The following is a 22,487-nucleotide window of genomic DNA, read 5'->3' on the forward strand; positions in this document are numbered from 1 at the left end:
CCATCACATTAATTTCTTTTCTTTACATGTGTACTTATTGTAAGTAAAACGTTTATAACTTTATAATAAATGATTTTTTTTTTCTCATAAAATTATTTCATTATTGTCTCGCAACTCCTTTGGGGGTCGCGACCCCCAGGTTAAGAATCGCTGCCCTATAATTTACTCTGGTTCGACTGTATTATTTTAAAATCGCTAACAAGAAATAATAAAACTAATAAATCCACGCGTAAAAATAAATAAATTAATTAAATTTCTACGTTTTTAAATGCGAGGTATTTTTTTTAATAGTAATTTTATATAATGATAGAATGTAGATAACGATCTACCAGTCGGTTAGTGTTTATCAAATCCTTATACAAACAATACCTCGTTATTTGTATTCTACGCTGTATATTCAAGCACGAAGCATACTTTTTAACCTTGAAATCACAAATAAAAGTTAGAAAGAAAAACAATTGAAATAAGGAATATAAACTAATTTAAAAAATTTATAGATAATTTAATCTATATTTTATGACTGTGTTAGAAATTATTTTAAAAAAGGCAGACGAATATGATATTTAGTCAGTGAGCATCTTACTCCTTATGGGACTAATTGTTCACAATTGAAAAATCAATTGAAAGGTTGCAGACGATATCTGACGAATGGAATTATAATCAAACTAGTAAAAACACGTGACTGACGCACGCACTGAAACATGATAATTTCGTTTTAGTTCCTTAGTTATAAACTATAACTGGAAGCTATAAACAGAATTTACATTGTTAAAAAGGTAATTTTGTGATTACCATTTTGTGTGTTAATTAATTATTAATAATTGATAGTATAGTGGAGTAATTTATGGTAGAACTTTTAAGTATTTTGTGTAAATGAGTTACCTAAAGATAACCTACCAGTTAAGTAACTTATTTTTAATTGTATTTTTTAAAATTTAATTTAAAAACATAATTAAATACACTTTAAAAAAATAAAATGAATTTAATCTTTTATTTATAATTAATTAACGTTATTTTATAAATAAGAAAATTGAAAAATAAATGAAATTATTGTATAACCTAGCCTACCATTTTTGAATTTTTTACGTAGCAAGTATATGAACATATAATGTATATAAGGCTAATAAGTGTATCAGTGTTTTTTAAGTTTTCTTGCAGTACCCCTATTTCTTTATTAATTAAAGTAACTATTGCATTGCTACGTTGATAACGAAGTATTATAGCACTGCTCGGCACTATATTTCACAGTGTCCCGAAACCCGTATTTTGGTACCCTGGTGTACCACAGCACTCTGGTTGAAGACCACTACACTATACACATAGCATATATATTTACTTAATATATAGGAACAGATTTAAACTTGTGAAATGATCCTAAGCTGTTTTATGTAAGAGACCCTTTCTTTTTGAATAATTAACTTCAAAGTGTGAGATACTAAATTGTTAACTTTGTCAGATAAGGTAATATTGGAACTATATAAGACTCCATATATATGTGTGTATATATATATATATATATATATTACATATATATAACAAGTAAAGATTAATAAGTAAATTATATGCTAAAAATTTTTAATATATATAATATACAAGAAAAATATATTATAAAGTTAAATTTTGCTGTGGTTTTATTTTAAATTTATAATACATTACTTTTTTTAACATTCAAGTTAGAATATAAAAGGATGAATCAAAATTAATGATTAATTTGTTTATTAATAAATCTAATTTAAAAATAATTAATAAAAGATATTAAATATAGTATTTAAAATAAAAGACACAAAAAACCTTACACACGCTGTTTCTAGCAATTAAGGTTTTTTGTGTCTTTGATTTTAAATTAGTTCTAGCTTTGAGTGCAGAGAGTATGTAAAATACTTAACATGTTAAAGTTTCAAAGTTTTTGAAGCTAAAAGGTTGTGTAATGTTTCATTAGTTGTGGGGTACAATTGTTATATATTTAATAGAAAGGAAATAAATATTAAGGAAGTTTTTACACAGCTCTTTGGTGTTTATTTAATATTTGTTTTTCTTTTCTACATTAAAAGTAATTTGAAACATTTAAAAATATACTTAAAAATAGTTTTTATTTATACTAACTGCCAAATAATTTTTTTGTAAAATTTTAAAGTTTTATTTATAAAAGTTATTTAATAAAAAATATTTAAAACAATTATATTTTCTTTTTATAAAAAAAAAATAAAAATAAAAATTGCAGGAAAATCATAACAACAATAATTCAAATAAAAAGAAAGGAAAAATGCCATTTGTGTGTTTATTCATCCATTCAAAATGATGAATTTACCTTTATACAAAATTTGTTCTCAACAATAAAAAATGAATAATTGAAAATACGTTTATATTATTATAAAAAAATTTCTTAAATTAATAAGTGATTAAAAGATAAAATAATTATTTATATTTTAGATTATATTTTTTACAATTTCTGTTACAAAAATAAAGTGAGATTTTTCTTGAATGATCAACTTTACACTTTATAAATATGCATTTTTTAATATGAATAATTTCTTTCTATTTTACTTTGTGTAAGAATCTTTTTAAATCAAATTAAAATGGCTTTCCTTGAAATGAAAACTGTTTAGAAAATTCTAACGTCTTTTAACCTATTGACATTCAATTACAAAAATGAGCATATAGACCAAACTCATTAGTATTTTTCCTTCAAGAAAGCAATTTAAATTGTATTTATGTTTGAGGAACTTCCTTAAAAATAATCTATTTAAAATGAGTTTTTTCTTTTCTATTTTTTTAATTTTCTAAACTAGATAAACTAGATTTGCTTGATGTTTAGTTTGGAATGTCTGGAAACAAAATAGCAGGCCATCCAGTTTGGATGACTGGTAGTTTGCTTCAGGTACTTTTTGATTGATGCTCATATATATCTGGTATTTTTTATTAAAATGAAAGGATAATTCTAATTGAAATTCAAAAATTGGAGAGATTTTAAAGAAAACACACATAGAAAAAGAAAAATACTGATAATTAATCTATTTACTACAATTTCTACATTCTTCTGTAACAAAATTACAAAACTGTATTCATTTCTTATAGCAATAGGAATGAAATATTTTTTATGTGGAAAAAATAAGCAAAAAGATATCTGAAAAAAAATTTTCCTTTATTATATTATATCTGTAGAAATTGAGATTTGCATAAGAATTATGTGGGAAAATAATTGGGTACACAATGAACACCTTCTGAATTAATAATGAACACTTGGTTATTATTGATATTGAAAATAGAAAAAGTACAATAAATAATAATGTACTGAACTTTGACAGAAAACTCATCTCAACACTTTTATTGACATTTATGCACTCTGCATTTGATTCATCTTTCCTATGTTCATCTCTCACTGGATTGTCATGCCCCCTACATCTTTGCAGGAGGACCCTTGAAACTCATTTTAAGATTTTCACAATTGTAATAAAAATCAAGCAACTAAAGTGTATCAAAATCAAAAAAATGTGTAAGCTGTTCCAGATGAATGCAGTTCAATACATAATGATGCTGTTAATACTTCATCAGAGACTGTTCCTTTAGTCATTCTTCACTCTTTTCAAGTAGGAAATCCATTTTCATATTCAACAGAGTGCACAGAAAGAGTCAACAGTAAATGGCAAAATATTTTCATGGTGCTTTTTGTATTTTACATTAATTACAGACCATGAAGCATTTGTAACTAGAGAAAAATCTGAGTAAATGCTTTCATAAAGTGATACCTACTCCACTTCAATAACTGTTAACTGCCTTGAAAAGTGGCGAGTAGAAATCTGTAATTGTCTGGACATTATTAACATTAAACAATTCCTTTCACAATTGGCCAAGATGAAAAATTCAGTGCTTACACTGATTTCATAATGTTCTGATTTGTATCTACAATACCTGCAAACATCCACAACAGGTGGACATGTATAAAAATGATTTATTATTATTAATATTAATAAAATGCAATAAAAATCATTAATTCTACTGAGTTCAAATCAGTTTGACCATCTCTGTTGCAGTCATGGATGAATTTACAATAGGCATGAAAAACAAGCTTTCTTAATGCCCAAATTAGTCAATGCACCTTTAACAGTGGGTAAAGTTTAAATAACACTAGCATTTTGACCCAATTAATGAGCCACCATTAGGTGTATACAATTTTGTACAGAGATTACCTTTTTACTGTATAATATTTACTGTATTTGTTTCTTAAGTGACACCCTGTACAAAGGATATTTGTACCTTGTGCTAAATAAATAATAGGTATACAATTGATTACTTTAGCTGAGTAATCACAGTATCTAGTTCTTTTTTGTTTCTTAATGCCTATTAGGCAGAAAGTGTTTTAAAAAACTGAATTCAATTAATAGCAACTTTTGATCATTACAATGAATTTATTTAACAAATCTCTAGTTCATTATAAATATCTAAAAATTTTATAATTTAAATAAATAGGAATACTAATTTTTAATTAATTTTCTTAGTGGAAAGCTTATTTTCCAAGTTAACAGAAATACTTTTTAATTATGATTAACATAATTTTCTGCTAATTCAAATCTTGTTTAAATGATTCACATTATATCTTTGGAAAGAGATTTCATATTTGTCATACATGTTTACATTTTTATTATTACTCATTATTGTATTGCAATTTGAAAAAGTTGTAAACCTATAAATTCCACTGTCGTCCATCTGTCTGTCTTTCCTTAATCTTGAGAACTGAGTTAGATAGATGAAAGACAAGACCAGAGCAGTAGGCCCTGGGTAACTATATATGATCTTCCAATGCAAACCAGAAGTCATGTTATTTCAATTCAAAAATTTTCTCCTGAAAGATGTTTGTTAGATGACCAACACAACTCTACTGTTAAAGGAAAAGTATAATGTACAGGGGCAAGCCACTACTAATTTGAGGTGGAAAACATATATTTTAAGTTAAATACATTAAAAATATGATTAAAAATTGCAGCCTGACATTGTGGTAATGTCACAATAAGTAATTGATTGTTAACAATATAAATTTTTATGTATATACTTGTACTGAATATGTATGACATTGATTTCATTTGTACAAATGATTGACTTGTTTAGAAGGGGATGAGACGGTTTTAAAACTGACCTTGTAGCATTGTAATCTCTTTCCCTATTGCGGAATCATTTTATGTTTGTTTATGATTCTTTTTTTTATCATTTTATGACAGAATAGTGATCTGCAGACAGAATTCTCTCCAACAATAGCATTGATATCTTTACAAAATCTTAAATTTTCCTAATTTATGGACATTCACTATCTACAAACTATAATTACTATTAATAAGTTGTATAGAAGTGAGTTACATTTCCATTAGAAAGAACTGGGTTTGCAAATTGTGCTTAATGCATGCTAAAAATTAGGGTACTTCAGAAAATTAGTGATATTTTTTAATCTAAATAGTGAGTTTTAATTTTAGTCTTTTTCATAATTATAGAAATACTTTTCTTATTTTATCTTCCTTTGCTCTTGCTCTTGTCCTTCATTCTTTATAAAGAAGAGTATCCTTGATTTCAGAATATAATTATGCAGGAACACAGGAGAGAAAATTAAAAAGAAATATCTTGTTCAAGTTTCTGTAATTGTTGAAAAGAATTTTTAAAAAATTAGAATTAGCTATCTGGATAAGAAAAGTAATTGGTTCCATTATTCCTCACAGTAGATTTGTTAATAAAATTAGATGCCAAATACTGTTACAAAATTTTAGCTACACAATTGCCTATTGGCATTACAAAAAAAAAACCTTATTTTTAAGTACTTTCAACAGTATATAGCTATCCTCTTCAGACAATATCATTCATAGAGAACAGTTATATACTGTTGAAAGTACTTCAAAATAAATCTTTTCCTGTAATGCTGAACAATTGTGTACCTAAGTTTTTTGTAATAGATTTGTTCTGTTTCAATAAGAAAAAGACTTTTGGTGATTTTTTTTTTTTTTTTTTTTAATAATCTGAATAATTCTCTTCATGTATCTACAAGATTAACACAAATCAAACCATCTTATGTATAGTGTGTGCACATATATATATAAAGGTGCACTATGTTTAACTGTCTATGAGAGCAATGTCAGAAAGTTCATACCATATTAGAGCAGGACTGGGTTTTGTTGCACTAATAAAGAAAATGTATCAGTTAATTTGTTAATGCCAAAATTTAGGAAGCATGACCTGGGTTACTATTTCTATTTAGCACAAGGTTTTTATTACTACCAAACAGAGAATGTCCACCAGTTCAAATATAAATTGTAATAAAGTTTAAATCTTAATTTATACTCTACTATATTAAATTCTTGTCATTTGTATTACTCTTTAATTACTTTTTAACTTGGTTCACTTTTTCAATCATCAACACTAAATTCTGGCATTAAAGAATTAACTGATACATTTCCTCTATGCAACAAACCCAGCCCCTGCTCTTATAAAGCATGAACTTTCTAGTATTGCCCTCCTATGGACAATTATTCATGGCACATCATGTATATATAAAAGTAATTCTCTCTAGGTTATATTATCATATGTAGATATATTGCAAACATAAACAGTATTCTTCACAAACACATACAATTATTAATTATTCTAAAGCAAGAGTAAGCTTTAAATAGCCATGCTATATAAAAATTAAAATGAAATCAAATTTAATATCTTGATAAATAATTTATATTTTTAAGATGATTAGTTACTGAATTCAGTAATTATTTGATTCAGTAACACAAAAAAACCTTTCACACTTTGTTTCTAGCACTTAAATCACTAAGTACAAATGTTTTCGGCTGTTTTGAATAGCCTTCTTCAGGTACAATAAGGTTGGTTGGAACGTCGGTTAGCAGATATTTACGTGACGTCAGTGTTCCAACCGACCTTATTGTACCTGAAGAAGGCCATTAAAAATGGCTCGAAAATGTTTGTACTTAGTGATTTAATTGCTAGAAACAAAGTGTGAAAGGTTTTTTGTGTTACTGATTTTAAGTAGTTCTAGCTTTGAGTGCAGACAATTATTTGATTAAAATGAAATTTTATATAGAGAAACAGCTTTAGATAAATTGATAATTTGAGTGAAATCTGTTTATCAAAATTGATTAAATCTTTGTTCAAAAGCCAAAAGAGCAAAGATCAGATATTGTTTTGATTAAAAGTCTACATAATGTAATTTATTTGTTATCTGTAAAAATAACAATAAATCTTTGTAATTTAATGCTGTTAAAGATTTATATATGTCTACATTATTTAATGATGTACAGTATTTAAAACATAATATAATATGTATTTATATATTAGCCATTTTTTTTCACTCTCTGGCAGGCATAAAGATGCTATCTCTTTTATGCCCATTATTGATTTGAGCAAGCTGATGATGGGGTAGTTGGATAATGGGAGATTACTACTCGTAGTCAAGATTCAGATCGAGACTAAAACCATAGTCCTGGTGAAGCAGGCTGATATTTTTATTACCTTTATCATTTGATCAACTGCCAAATGTTGCTTAAATAATGTATGGAAAGCAAGTTGTCAAGATTTGAGAAATGATTTGATTACACATCTCATCAATCAATATGTTTTTACACACACAACAAATAGATATGAATACCAGATAACTGTCATTTGGTTCAAGACATGACAATGCATTTTATATTGCATTGTCATCATTGTTTCTGGCTAAAAGTATGGAATCTGTGTGGGTTTTGTGATATGACTAAAATAATCAATAAATATTTTTAAAAATTTACATATAATTTAATTTTTATCATGTTGTCAGGATTGGATGTTGATTGTGTGATCCTGTGTAAAAAAGAAGAAAAGAATAATTTTTAGGAATAAATTGTTTTAAATAGTTTGAATAGAGCCTCATTCTGTTTGAAGATATGCTGTAGAATGTTTTTTTTTAAAAAAATAATTTGAATAGAGAATATTTTGTAACAAAGAGGGAACAGTTTATAAGTATATTTTTATCTTATTGCAGATCATACTTATAATCATATAAATGAATCTGTTACTTTTGGCTCCTAGCCAGAAACATGGACTCTGTAGGACTTTTTTCATAAACAAGAATATACTGTATTCTGTCTGTATAACAAGTCCTCTCTTTCTTCTGTAAAAAACTATAAAGTTTCATTTTTTCTTCCCTATCATCATCTCATCTATTTTATCTTTAAAGTATACAAAGAATTTAATATATATATGTATTACGTTTTTATTTTAGAATAATGGGTACTCAATTATTGAAAGATACTCTTGCTGCAAAAATAAGTACTAGAATTAAGGCTGCAGTTGTGGGTGCAGGTATCATTGGTGTATCAACAGCCATTCAGATATTGGAACTTGTACCTGGAGTACAAGTAACATTGATTTCAGAAGACTTTAGTCCAAACACTACTGGAGATGGTAGTGCTGGATTTTGGTGTCCATATTTGCTAGGAGATCTACCAAAGGATACACTAAGGTATAATTTTTAAATGCTATATTGATTATTTTAATATGATTTCTTGAATATAACTTTATTTTTAACTTTTCTTAAGAAAATGGTGCCAAGATACATATGATTTTTTGCTTAACCTATATTTAACTCCTGAAAGTAATGATTATGGAATTGGTCTTCTTTCTGCATATTTTTTATATGAGAAACCCTTTGTAAGTATTGATTTTTAATTTAAACTTTTTGTAAGAAAATATAAATGAAAATTGATTGCAAGATTAATTAAATTTTAGTATTATTAATTTATAAGGAAATTTTTTGTAAATTCAAGCAATCACTGTAGAAATTCAAGGAGTCAACCTGTTTATTTCTAATGAAATGTTTTTGGAGACATTTCCATCTCGTCATATTGACACTGAACAAATTCAAGCACAGAAAAAGCTAAAAAGCCTTTCATCTGAAATAAATAACTTGATTTATAGGAATTGTTTGAATTCAGCAACCCTTTGATAATGAGTTACTGAATTCAAGGACATTTGGTCTAATTTGAACTAATCTTAGAGTTCTACACAGTGAAAAAGAGCCAAGCAGTTCACTCCATGTCATTGGATATTAGCAATGTTAAAAGTTTTTCTGAGTTTATTTTAAAAATGATTAATCATTTGCTTTATTTCTATCAATTTCTATCTATTATTTCTATCTATTTCTATCATTCTAGTAAAGTGTGTATGGAATGACAAAATTACCATATACCTTTTACTCTTTAAATTTGTGATTTCTTTATTTTTCTGGACTCGGGACTGATTAGGCACCAGGTGAGGTTTGACGACAGCACTAGTAATTTTATGTCATCTCCACACTAGCAATTGTATTGACCAGGTCCTATACTGCAAGTTTAACTGTGACATATTTTATTAATTAAACATCACAGTAATATATCTGATTTCTGCTGTCTAACATTAATGTTGTGATAGAAATCTAATATTTTTAGATTTATTACAACTTTATTAACATTTATATTATATATTATCTTATCTTTTTTTTTAGGAAGTTCCTCAATTCGCAGATTATTTTACTTCTTACAGAAAACTTACAGAAAAAGATTTGAAATTATTTCCTAGTCAATATAAGTAAGTTTTTGTACTATTTAATAAATTAAATTTAAAATTTTTACAATGATATTTACCAAATTTTAAAAATTATATATAAAATGGTCAATATTACTCATAGGAAATAAATAAATTATATAACAAATAGTATATTTTATAGTATAAAATAGGAATTAAATTCTAATGAAATTATTATAGATAAATTAAAACAGATTGTTAGAAGGAGTGAATATCTGTATCTGGCACCTATTCTAATAACATATGCTTTACTATTTCTGCAAGATCAAAAACCAATTTTGATTCAAAATTTGATGAAAAGAAGTCTTCTGTATTGAAAAGCCAAATAATAAATAAAAAGTTTAGAAGAGTCACATACAGTTACTCTTCAATTTAGCACTATCATTTGTTTACCAACAAAACTGGCCCTAAATTAAATGTAATATATTAAACCAAAGTTCCTCAAACAATAATAATTAAATAGTAATGACTACTATACAGAAGTTTAAATTTGAGTTTGAAAATCTCTTGATTTGGCAGTAACGCTGTTGTTTGCTTTGCAAAATCATGCATTTAGTAATTCACAAATACCAAGGATTCTCTGACATCTTTTGAAAGATTAATTCATGAGTATATGCTGGTATGTTATAAAGGAGATGATATTTAGGAACGTTCCATATCAAGTTTAATTGCATACATCTTAGATTTTGTGTATGATAAGATTCTAGATAATAAAAAGTTATTGATAATATTACCATTCATTACCTTTTTATTATTTATTTTTTAACAATGGAAAGTAAACTATTTTTTTTATGCAAATTAGAAACCTAATAGATTGATAAATATTGAAAAAACAAATAAAATGTTTTTACCAAAATAAAATGTCTTTTTACATTTTTAAATATTACATCTGTAGTGACAATCGCCTTCAACATATAAAAAATGAAAGAACCAATTCAGACATCTCTGACAAGAATAAATAGATAATTCTTAACATATAGTAATATGACCAGATCCTGAAGTGTGAAAAGCAGAACATTAGGCTTGATGCTTCACTGCACTGTCAAATGAGTCACTGATTGATTCTGGTCAATGATTGTTAGTTTTCTAGTTTTGACATCGTTGATGATGGTATTATATTAATACCAATGAACATTTTACTTATTTGTATATTCTTGTTTACAAAATATCAACCTACAGCAATAGCAATAATGAACAACTAATTATGGCTCTGAGTATAGTTTTGTCTGCTTTATTGACAGTGAATGAAAAAGTATGAAAGCATACATCAGAACCTTTAAAGGGAAAGTAAAATCAGTTGTTTAAGTACAAAGAATTGAATAAATATACTATTTCTGAATTACCAACAACTAAACAAATAATCAAAAAATTTCTCTATTCTTATAAAAATTAAAAAAGGTAAGTATATAATTATTTTAATTCAGATTATTAGCAAAACTCATCAGTTCTCTTTTGTAACAGGTTTGTTAAACTGTATATGGAACATAATTACTATTCTCCAACAGACAGAACTGCCAGACTGGGCAGTAAATCAGCAATTGGACTACTGTTTCTATAAATTGGATATTAAAATTTTTATGTATAATTTATACACAATTCATCTTTGAAAAACAAATAATGGCTATATTAATAAATATAGCTATATAATATAGCTATATAGCTATATAATAAATATTGGCTATTTTTGAATAATTGAAAAATGTCCCACTTTTGGACTATTTCATGAACAGTTTTTTAAAATTGGAACTCTCCTATGTAATTTAGGAGTTTGGTTACTAAAATATAGCTCTGTTACACCTTTGTTAATATAGGTAAAATAATCATACAAGCAACTTATCCAATGTAAAACAACAGAAAACACAAAACTGGGTTTTGTTGCCACTCATTAAATATGTTTAAATTTTGTAATATGCCATTCAAATCTTAAGTAACATTTTTGTTCAATAATATGGTTTTAACCTAAAGATGATCATTCAATATGATTACAGCAAAACAATTCTTTATTGCTAATGTTTTCAATTATAAGATAATGAGGTTATTACAGGAAATTTGTTTGAAATTCAGGGACAAAATATTTGTGACTTTGAATTATCGAATTATCTGAGATTTACATATTTCTGTGCAATATGCCAAGTGCCATGTAACTGATGTAATTTGTTAAGCGAACAGAATATGGCTACTTATACAGAATGAAATTTTTATTAATTAATAATAATAATATAAATAAACTGCAGGTAAACAGCATGTGTCCAGTGAGAACATCACAGGTCACCAGATAGGTTTTATAAAAAGTAAAGCAGAATTCCTTGAAATGTAGCCCAAATTATTTTTAAAGTTGCCCAAAAGTAGTAGCCTACAGTCCTACAAATACAGTAATACCTTTGTTTTTGTTGACTTCGATTATTGTCAGTTTTGGTTTTCGTTGATTTTTTTCACGAAAAATTTGTCTCGGTTTTTGTCGATTGCCTCAGATTTCGTCGGCATGCTCAAGTGACCTCGCTGCTAAAACAAAGGGCGACCCATGCGTTTTCTGGCACAGTGTGGCATTATTTTTCATTGTGTGAACATTACCCCACGATAGCCCATCATTGGCCAGTGGTTCTATTCCCTGAAAACTGGGAGTTTGGTCGTGGGTTCGCACTTCGCCAGGATGGGCTGGCCATGTGAAGTTTACTGGGTATTCTCCACATCTGTAATGCTCGAATAGGGGCCAGTTACCCTTAAATGGATTTCCCAGAAGCCATTATTCCCCCCGATATGACCATTATAAACACATACAAATACTATTACATGACAATTACGTCACACTTAACATGGGATGATATAGGCTAAAAGCTTATGTCCAACTAGCTTCTACAAGACAAGACATTACCTTACATGTCTAGCTGAACAATTCCATTGCTTTCATCTTAATGCTAATTATCTTATTTTTAATCTTAATGCTTTTATCATTATGCTAATTAGTCTTTTATGTTAATTTTGTATTGCTTTTAGTATTTGATGCTGTATTAATTCTCTATAAAATGTGTTTTTGGTATGTGTTTTGGAGTGTCTAGAATGAATTATTTGGATTTACATTGATTTATGTGGAAATAATTGCCTCAGTTTTGGATTTCACCAATTGTTTTCGGATGGATTATTGACAAAAACCGAGGTATCACTGTATCTCAATTCTACTTGTAGCTTAATCTCGCAATCCCAAAAACCAGACATATTTTATGAGATAAGAGAAAAAAGGGTAGTCCTTGGTAAGGTGACACTCAAAAATTTGTTACTGTAAGAATAAAGTCATATTGACCAGATTATAGTTGTTCTTGGTCTGTTGTTCTCTTATGGCATGGAGGCACTTTAATCTAAATGAAGGAGTTAATATACGTATATCACAGGTCAAACAGAATTTTCACTTCAAATTACAAAGCAGCCATATTTCGACCTAACCAAATTCCTTAATATGTAAATCTCTATATCCCTGTCCTAGATAAAAGTACAGTTACAAACTAATGAGATTTCAAACTATCTGAGTTCCTGTAATTTATTTAAACCAGTTATTTAAAAACTGATTTTCTTAACTTTAAAATCCTTGCACTTTTTTATTCTGAACAAATGTTTTTGGTTTCATCAAAATATATTTATATATACAATATTGATAATCATTTGATATGGATTTTATATTTCATGAATTTATATAAAAAGGATGTTACAAATCTGTACTTGCCTGGGAACTCTCATTAATTAAAATTACCACTGAATGTTATAAGATAAAACTAGTTGTTTATAATTAAAAAAAGTGTCAATAGTAATCAAATGATGATATTTTTTAGAAAATAATACTTTTTTGTCATATAAAAAATGTTGTTTATGTTTAACATAGCAATTTATTTTAAGAATTAATGAATTTCTTATCTTTATAGATATGGTGCCTTTGCAACTACATTTTATACAGAATGTACTAAACTTATTCCCTTTCTCATGAAAAGGTAATGAATGTTACAAATCTTTTTTATAAGTAATTGTTATATTGTTGTTATTTACACATTAATAACTCGTATATAGTGCCGAATTATTTTTATAACAGTTTACAATAAGATTTGATCTGTTTCTTTTCTACCTTGCTGATTCGAGATAACTTGTGTTTTAAAATTTTTTTATTGGATTTAAAACTGTAACAGTTATTTTTGCATTTTTTAAATGACTTTAACAGTTCTCTGAATGATAAAAACAATTTTAAAAATGTCTACAAAATTTCTCTATTCTTATAAAAATTAAAAAATATCTCTAATTATTTTAGCTCTGATAATTAGCAAAAATCATCACCTTGGTTTTGTAACAGATTCACACGATGGTACTTGATATGAATTTATTATTATCTGACAGACAGCAGTGCCAGACTGGGCAATAAATCAGCAATCAGGCTACTGTTTTTTTTTACTATTAATGTTTAAAAAAAGGAATTTTTTTATTCTGGGAAAGACTGAAGAATAAAATATAATCAGATTTTCTACTTAAATTTTATATTGATATAAGTATTAATTCAGTTTATTATTGACAGATATTAATTAAGATTATAAATTATTTCAAATTTTGAAAATTTTTATACAGTTTTTTTTATGATCTATTGGGTCAGTTCAATCTTTCTTTTTCCTAATATTTATTTTATTTGGTTGCAGAGTCTGCTCATTTGCACTGGATTCATCATTTTTATGTGATCTTTTGCATGAAACAAAATAATTTTAGAATATCTTATGATGCTTTACACTGATGATTTACAACCATTTTGAGTTAGTGACACACTAAAGCCAAAGGTGTTACATGTGAAGTAGAATTAAAAGTGGACTGAACTTGTGACATAGATTTTACTGTTTAAACACAAACTTTTACATTATACCACTTTCAAAATAAGCTTTTTTTATAGCTATATACTTGCCAGCATCCAAATACTTTATTAAAGCAGTTCCAGAAGCCATTATTTATTGTCTTTAAGGGCTTTTGTTATTGTGGTTCCACCTGTGTTGTTAATTAGAACCCATGGCTCTTCAATTTCTCGTTTTAGATAATCCACAAATAAAGGAAAAACTGTTTCTCTACTTTGTGTTTTCTGAATTTTTGTGGTACATTTATGAAAAGTTTGCAGCGAATTAGTTGAGAACTATTGTTTTAAACCAATAACGAAAAGTTAATTATTTTTAGCTAGAATTAAGATGTTGTTAATTAAATTAGATCAGATGAACAATAAAAGATTACTAAAACTCTTGAAATACCATTCGACAAGCAAAAGAGATCTTTTTCCTGTTAAAGAAAAGCCAATTACTAGATGGTGGATCAATCAGAAACTGGAATAGGTGACATCTAATTCTTGTGACTGGATGATGACAATTAGAAATTAATTTTAAAGTTTAATTACTAATTATCAATTTTAGAATAAGACAGTAGTTTTATCTCCTATCTTTAAATTACAGAATTTGTTTTAATTACTTAAAATTAGTTTAATTCTAACCCAAAATAATCCAACATCTCAGTATATTGTGCTACCAAAATTGGGCTATGATTTATTTTATTTCTTGAATTGATTTTATGCTTAATATAAGTAGTGGTTTTGAAATTCAGTTCCAGATTTTGTAATTCTGAATCTTATCTTTTTATTGTTTCTAGTTATTTATATATAATCATTAATTTTATTTCTTGTAAACTATATAAAACAATAAAATCTCTCTCTATATATATTTTTAAGATATAACTTTCAAAGTCAATGTATTTATATCATATATTTTTATTTCAGATTTCAAGATAAACATGGAAAAATAATCAAAAGAAAAATTACTTCATTTAGTGAGGTGAATATTTTTTATTTTACTTAACCAAGTATTTATTGAAATAATTTAATTAATAATTTAAATTGTTAATTAATTTTCTTTTTTCAGCTAGCAGGTGAATATCATATTGTTATAAATTGCACAGGTATTGGTGCATCTCAAATTGTATCTGATTCCAAACTTAAACCAATTAGAGGTCAAGTTATAAGGGTATCATTTAATTTTTTTGTATTATAAATAAAATTAGAATAATAATAACTTAAATTTTTTAACTGTTTTACTTACATGCTTTTCAAATCAAAACTGATGTGCGTTTGAATAATTTGCAAAACTCTACTTTTGGATTGAATTTATGGTATAGATTACTTGATCCTTTATCAATATTATAATTAGAGACTGCAATACCAGAGAGATATTTAATCCTAGCTAGAATGATGGGATTAAAGAAGTGTGTGGTCTGTTATGGAACAATAAAAACATTCTATATTGTATTAGGACATGATATTACTCCATTATTGCACATGATGTTTTTTGATTTTATGTAAAATGTAAATAACCTTAACAAAAATAGCTTTTCAGTTGGTAAAATAAAATAAAACATGCATTTATGGGAAAATGTAAAGAAAATTTTACTACAGGAATTACTAGTTTACTTATTATCTTAAACAAATAGTGGATAATATAATTGTTTTGGTTTGTTGATCAAAGTGATATCAATCTCAAAATTCTTAGTCTTGTTCTAACAATATGACAATCCAATTGAGAAAAATGAGAGGCAGATACCATTTTATCCCACAGATATTTAAGAAAATTAAGCATAAATTAACTAAACTTGAGCCTTGAATGGCTATCTGAATGATCAGAAGTGATGTCTTTTGTTCCATTATTTCAATGTCTAATGCCAATCCTGAAATCCCATGATTTGTGTCTACATAATCCTAGGATTTCACAATTGATATTTTTGAAAGGATCCCAGTATTGCAATTCCTAACTAGAATCATAGCAAGAATTATTTACAGGAACTCTAGTTCCTGTAAATAATTCTTGAGGATTTTGATTATAAAAGCTTTGACAGTGCTGACTCAATGGAAATTGTGCCTAGGGGAAACCAACTTGTTGTTCCTGTTTCCATAACTGTTGCCAATAGAGAGCATGTCTAGTGCTAGTACTCTTTTATGAACTCCCCCCCTTTTCAACATTTTTGGCCATCCCTTTCATCTTTTGGCCATCCCTTATTTTTGGCCATCCCTTATTGCTTGAGGCAACTGCCTCAAGCAATAAGATGAAAGGGATGGCCCAAAATCTTGAAATCTTAATCACTTCACTCATTGAGCTGACCCTACTTTGACAATTTGACAGATGTTCTTACAAATTAAGCAAATCTTTGTGAAATATGAATAAGTAGGCATCTACCTTTCTGAATGTTTTCTCCAACGTATTAACTGGAGTAATACTTTTCGATATTCACTAATGCTTTCAATGCCCCTCCTGGGCTCTTCCTCAGGCATTCGAAAACGTTGAGTATATCATCCCGGTGTATTAGAAGTGGAGAATATTCATCTACCTGCCTTTCTGATTAAAGATATAAAATTGGTTTGCATTGTTTCCATATTTAAGTACTATTCTTAAAGTGCATAGCATTCAGTAATTGTAAAGTCAATTTTAACGTAAGTATTGTTTATAAAATTTATTGCCTTTAATATCTTCAAGCCCACCACCTATTTTGAAAATAACATTTATGAATTGCAATGCCAAATGATCAATCAAATATGTAATGTAATCAAAACCAATAATTGTAGCAATGTAATTAGATAATCAACTGAACTATTTTTGCTCTTTAAGAATAATTAAAATAACAAATTAGATCTAAAGGTAGATGTTTAGACTACATCTTGTAGTTTAAGCACTTACCTTTAGACTTTACTAATTACACCTTTACACATACCCTTACTTTAATTAGAAATTACATTAATTCAGTTTCTTGATTCAGTTTCATTGATTTGATCTTCCTTGGTCTTCCTCTTGATCTCGCATTAATGATGATTAAATTATAATGATCTTTCTGCAATCATTCTTCAAAACTGATTTAAAATATTTATTATAAGCAAGTAAGCTTGCCAGTTCTTTTGAGAAAAAAAAGATAGATTTTCCACAATGAATCATATATTTTATTATGTTGTATAGAACATTGTTTAATTAACTTACACACTATTTACTCGTCCTGATATTTTTCATGTGATTTAGCTGCTCTTAATTTTTTCATCCTGTTTTGCAAATTGGTAAAATTGCTTACAAGTGAAAGGGAAATTGTGTATAATTTTAGTTCTGCTTTGATCAGCTCTGGATGGCTCTTGTTTCTAACATATGTCTTGTTTATAACATATAACATATGTAACATATGTCTATAACATATTTATTCTTCATTACTGAAAAACACCCTTTCTACAAAGTTATTAGAATCTGGAATGCTTAGAAAACTTATGATTTTTTTTTTTTTTTTTTTTTTTTTTTAACTTTTTCCGCCCTGTGGGCACTAAGAGGGCCTCTTATAGCAAGCCCATTATGGGTTCGGCCAGGCCCACAATGTGGCGACCGGGTGGTGAGGGACGGGGCCCGACATATCCGAACGGACCACCCCCCGAAAAATTCCTGGGGATTATTCGACCCGTTCGGATTCGATCCTGGGTCCCCCAGAGCGGTAGGCTGCCACCTTGACCGCTCGGCCATCTGGCCGTCTGTATGATTTTATTTAAGTTTGAAACTCTTTCCTTATAAACTTTAGAAAAAAATACAGCCACTTATCAATATCACTGCCTTGATAATTAATATTCTCCAATAAAACATCTCTACTCTCACAAATTCCTCATAAAGCTCATCAGGTTCACAAATTCTTGCAATTTTAATGCATCAACAGCAATTTCTTCTTCCTGATTCAAAGAAAAGCTCTAACTTAGAATACTGATTATTTTCTGTAAAGTAATACTGATTTTCAAAGTAATGCAATACATTTACATAAAACTCACAAAATTCATTTGTAATTTTATTCTGTTTTGGTTGTGACAGGAATTTCAAATGTTTTTGGTAGCATTTCCAAAATAGTGATCTTTGATTCTTTGTTCAATTTTCTTCTTTATTGCTTTAGGAAACATGCATTTGAAAGATTCTGACACACAATTCACGTTTTTCAAGAGCTATGATGGTAGCATCAAGTAGTTCCCCCACATTAACAAAGAAATGAAAATATAATTCAAAATATATGTCTGAATCTGGGTCATTTTGGAACATTTTTGAAAAAACTGGGACAGTCGTCAAGGCTTTGAAAGGAGCTCTTTATATTGCTAATTTCAAATCAATCTTTTAACAACTGCTGTTAAACTGAGCTATCTAGTTGGCACATGACACAAATTTCTGACCACTCTATTTCAAAAAAAGATTTATTTCTTCCTTGTTTTTCAATCACTGAAAAATGACTAAAAACTTTCATAACAATATTTTCAATCTCACTATCTAGTCTGTCCATTGCATATTTCATTGCTTTAGGAAACAGGTGATTTGAATAATTAGCTTTTACAATATTTGCATTTTTTATGTTAAGAAGCTGATTTCCAAAGTTTACAATAAATAGCATTACATCAATTACAGAGATGCAGACACTTTTTTGTCTGCTCGGCACTCCATGTATTAAATATAAGCAATTGTTTTACAAAGCACAACCCAAAATGCTAATTTTTATCTTTATATTACTTTATTTATTTTACTGTACTTTATTATTTTATACTTTATTTTTTACATTCGTTTGGTTTATATCTGTTATTTCTTATTGGTTATCATTGTATTTAAATTTATATGTATCCTATGTATTCTTGAATGTTTATTTTTTTGATTCTGTTAATTTGGTTTGGTTCTAATTGATGAAGGCCTGTTAATTTTGGGTTATAAATGTTCTTAAAGTATTAAAATATTTGCTTTATTTCACAAGGTGTCATTTTTATTTAATGTTATATGCAGAGATATACATTGGGTTCAAATGGAATTTCTCAAGACTTTCACATAACATTGAAGTTATAGATTTGACATTCACTTGCTCTTTCAACAAAGTCCACAATTTTAATTGTTTTCAAAATCTTTTCTTGAATCAAAATATCTAACACAAATTGAGAACATTTTCCAGTTTCCTTTCTGTGAGGCATTGTTAGCAACGAAGAAAAACTGGCTAGACCTTTTATGGTTATTAAGAACTTCCACAAAAATCGTTAAAATTTTGGTGCAAGAAGCTATTTCCTTTTCAGTTATTAAAGAAGATTTGAATCCCAACTTATGAAACTTTTCAAAAAACTTTAAAAGGCCTTTTAAATGTGAATTTGCAGTACTAATATCTATATTAGAATTTTGAAATATCTTGCTCACAATATATGCTTCATTCAGTATGTCATACAAAATGACCAAACTTAAGTTCAAATGAACTTTATTTTCGATTGATTGGATTTCGTTTTCATGTCACTGGTATGTTCATAAAGGTATTTCAAAGCTAGAGAAAATTGTGGTACTTGGAATCTCACAGATTTCACACTTTTGAGGCAACATTCCCATCTCATTTTTGACAGTGGTTTTGGAGTTAGATGTTTGACATACTCTTTTAATATGCCCCAGCATATCACAGAACTTGCAAAAATATTATATATTCTTTGTAAAGTCCTAAAAAATGAATTTGCAAGAGATGATGATTTTTGAAATGTCTCCAATATCTAAATTCAAATTATGACTTTTTGCATACAAAATGGTGTGGTACAAGTTTTTTACTTGTGTCATGCCATTTTGTATGATAGCCATCTAAATTTATCAGTTATAATTTCAGGCCAAGTACCCAGGATCATTGATATCGACATTTTAGTCTTCTTCACTTTGTTGATTCTCTTGAAGCTGTGGTCCTCTGAATAATTCATCTTGTTCTTTGTTCAATGCCAACAAAAATCCTCCATCTGCAGTGGCGTGCCGTGACATTTGATGATAGGGAAGCTGTGTTTCTGTAAGAAGCCGACTTTCAGGGGCAATCAGTTAATTGCGCGTCAGTGATGGTCTAGGGTCCATTCGTACGTGCGAATGACAAAAATAAACAATTTATGTACTTTAATTCTAAAATACAAATAATACATACATAATACAATTATAGAAAAACTTGTTTCTTTTTTTTATTTTCTATAAATTAACTCTATTCGGCGATGTTTTCCCGCAAAGTCGTTAATTACTTTATCATAAAAGTCACTCGTCGTTGATTCCATCAACGTATTTAAAAGTTCTTTTTCTATAGAAAGCAACGCTAGTGACGACAATCTTTCCTCCGACTGAGTGTTCCTGGCGAATGTATGAATTCGCTTCATTGTTGAAAAACTACGCTCAACAGACGCACTGGTAGATGGTATTGTAAAAATTAATGATATTAAACCATATAATTCTATTAGTACGTCTTTGTTTAGGTCATCATTAATTATAATATTTTTTATGTCTAAGAGTGACTTGCCAATATAGTCCGGACACGAATATAAATATTGCAATTCACTACGTAATTTACATAAATTAAAAAATTCTCCATAAAATTTACGTAAAGCATTAAAACTCTCTTCGGGAAATTGTTTTTCATAATATTTAAAATTATTAAAATCTAAAAGTGATAAAAATTCTAGAGATTTTATGTCGGCAAATCTGTCAATACAATTTTGTATCAATGTATCCATTATTTCATAAAACAGACGTCTATATAAATCCTTTTTAGACTCAATATCAGTATGTCTCATTCCTCTTTTTGGTTGAATTTCTAAAAAAGTTTCATCTTTTTTCAAAGCGTCCCAAATCAAATCAAAATCATTTCTTTTCTGTCGTAAAAAATCAATAAAGTGATTTATTCTAGTAATACAATATGCTATATTAAAATTTTTTTTTGTAATATATCAAAAAGGATATCTGAATGTGCAAATATTTGATGAAAAACTAGTAATAAAAAGTGAAAATCAAAATCTATTAAATAATGGTATAATCCTCTTGCGGCAATTGTAGTATCAGAATCCCATTGTTCTGGACTTTCAACCATATTCAACAACAAAAGTTTTAATTCTTCTTTATACTCCATAACGCAGTTTACAATCCTGCTATTGTAATTCCATCTAATAGGTGTGGCTGAAGGAAAACGCTTATTGACTTCTAGGTCTAAGGCGTGAGATCTTTTAGAAGATTTAGAAAAAAATGAAGAAAATCCTGTCATAGTTTGAAAAAATATTTTACATTCTTTTATATATCCAACAGATTGAGAGAAAACTAGGTTCAATCTGTGAGCATAACAGTGTACGAAAATAGCATGTTTGGATATTTCTTTAATTTTAGCTCGGACACCATTATGTTGTCCGGCCATTACGGCAGCACCGTCGTATGTTTGTGCCACTAATTTTTTAGTGCATTGAAATTCGTCTAAGTAACTCTTAATGTGAGTGAATAACGAATTTGCGTCTCTGTTCTCACTCACATCAGTAAAGCCCACAAATCTTTCTTCGACGTTACCGTTTTCTTTCACGTAACGAAATACAGTCGACATCTGGGCTCTGTGGCTAATGTCCGTTGTTTCATCTACAATTATAGCAACAAATTTTGCGTTTTCAATTTCTTTTTTAATTTCTTGCAATAAAACGTTTCCTAACGAATTAACGAGCTCATTTTGAATTTTGTTCGATAAGCCAGTAAAAACTGTAGACTTCTCTAAATGCATTTTTAATTGATTATCTGACGTACTTAATAAAGAAACGAGTTCAATATAATTACCTCTGTTATTAGATTCAATACATTCCCTATGCCCTCTAAATGCCAATTCTTGCTTTGCTAAAAAGCATGTAATATCTATTAATTTAGATACAATATATCTATTAGCCGTAACTATCTTGTTATAATTTTCAATATTAATTTTATATTGTTTACTAATGTTAAATTCTATTCTATTTTGATTTCCAAATTGCTTCAATTTTACGAAAGAATCGATGTGACATTTACGATTTTCGTGTCTTTTTCTAGCTTTACTCAAATTATTTAAATCGTCAAAGCCATTCTTATTCC

General features: G+C 27.9%; 1 protein-coding gene across 1 annotated transcript in view; it reads left to right on the top strand.

The window, feature by feature from the left end:
- Nucleotides 1-547: 547 nt before the first annotated feature.
- Nucleotides 548-22,487, top strand: part of Daao2 (D-amino acid oxidase 2) — a 42,139-nt gene continuing 20,199 nt past the window's right edge. The window contains exons 1-7 of the mRNA XM_067288072.1: nucleotides 548-776; nucleotides 8,243-8,482; nucleotides 8,559-8,670; nucleotides 9,503-9,585; nucleotides 13,494-13,559; nucleotides 15,359-15,413; nucleotides 15,501-15,602. Of these exons, the coding sequence (XP_067144173.1) occupies nucleotides 8,247-8,482; nucleotides 8,559-8,670; nucleotides 9,503-9,585; nucleotides 13,494-13,559; nucleotides 15,359-15,413; nucleotides 15,501-15,602 (654 nt within the window). The 5' untranslated portion in view covers nucleotides 548-776; nucleotides 8,243-8,246. The remainder of the gene's footprint in view (nucleotides 777-8,242; nucleotides 8,483-8,558; nucleotides 8,671-9,502; nucleotides 9,586-13,493; nucleotides 13,560-15,358; nucleotides 15,414-15,500; nucleotides 15,603-22,487) is intronic.

Source organism: Centruroides vittatus, unplaced genomic scaffold (genome assembly GCF_030686945.1).
Source record: "Centruroides vittatus isolate TY-2023 unplaced genomic scaffold, ASM3068694v2 scaffold_769, whole genome shotgun sequence".
Lineage (NCBI taxonomy): Eukaryota > Metazoa > Arthropoda > Arachnida > Scorpiones > Buthidae > Centruroides > Centruroides vittatus.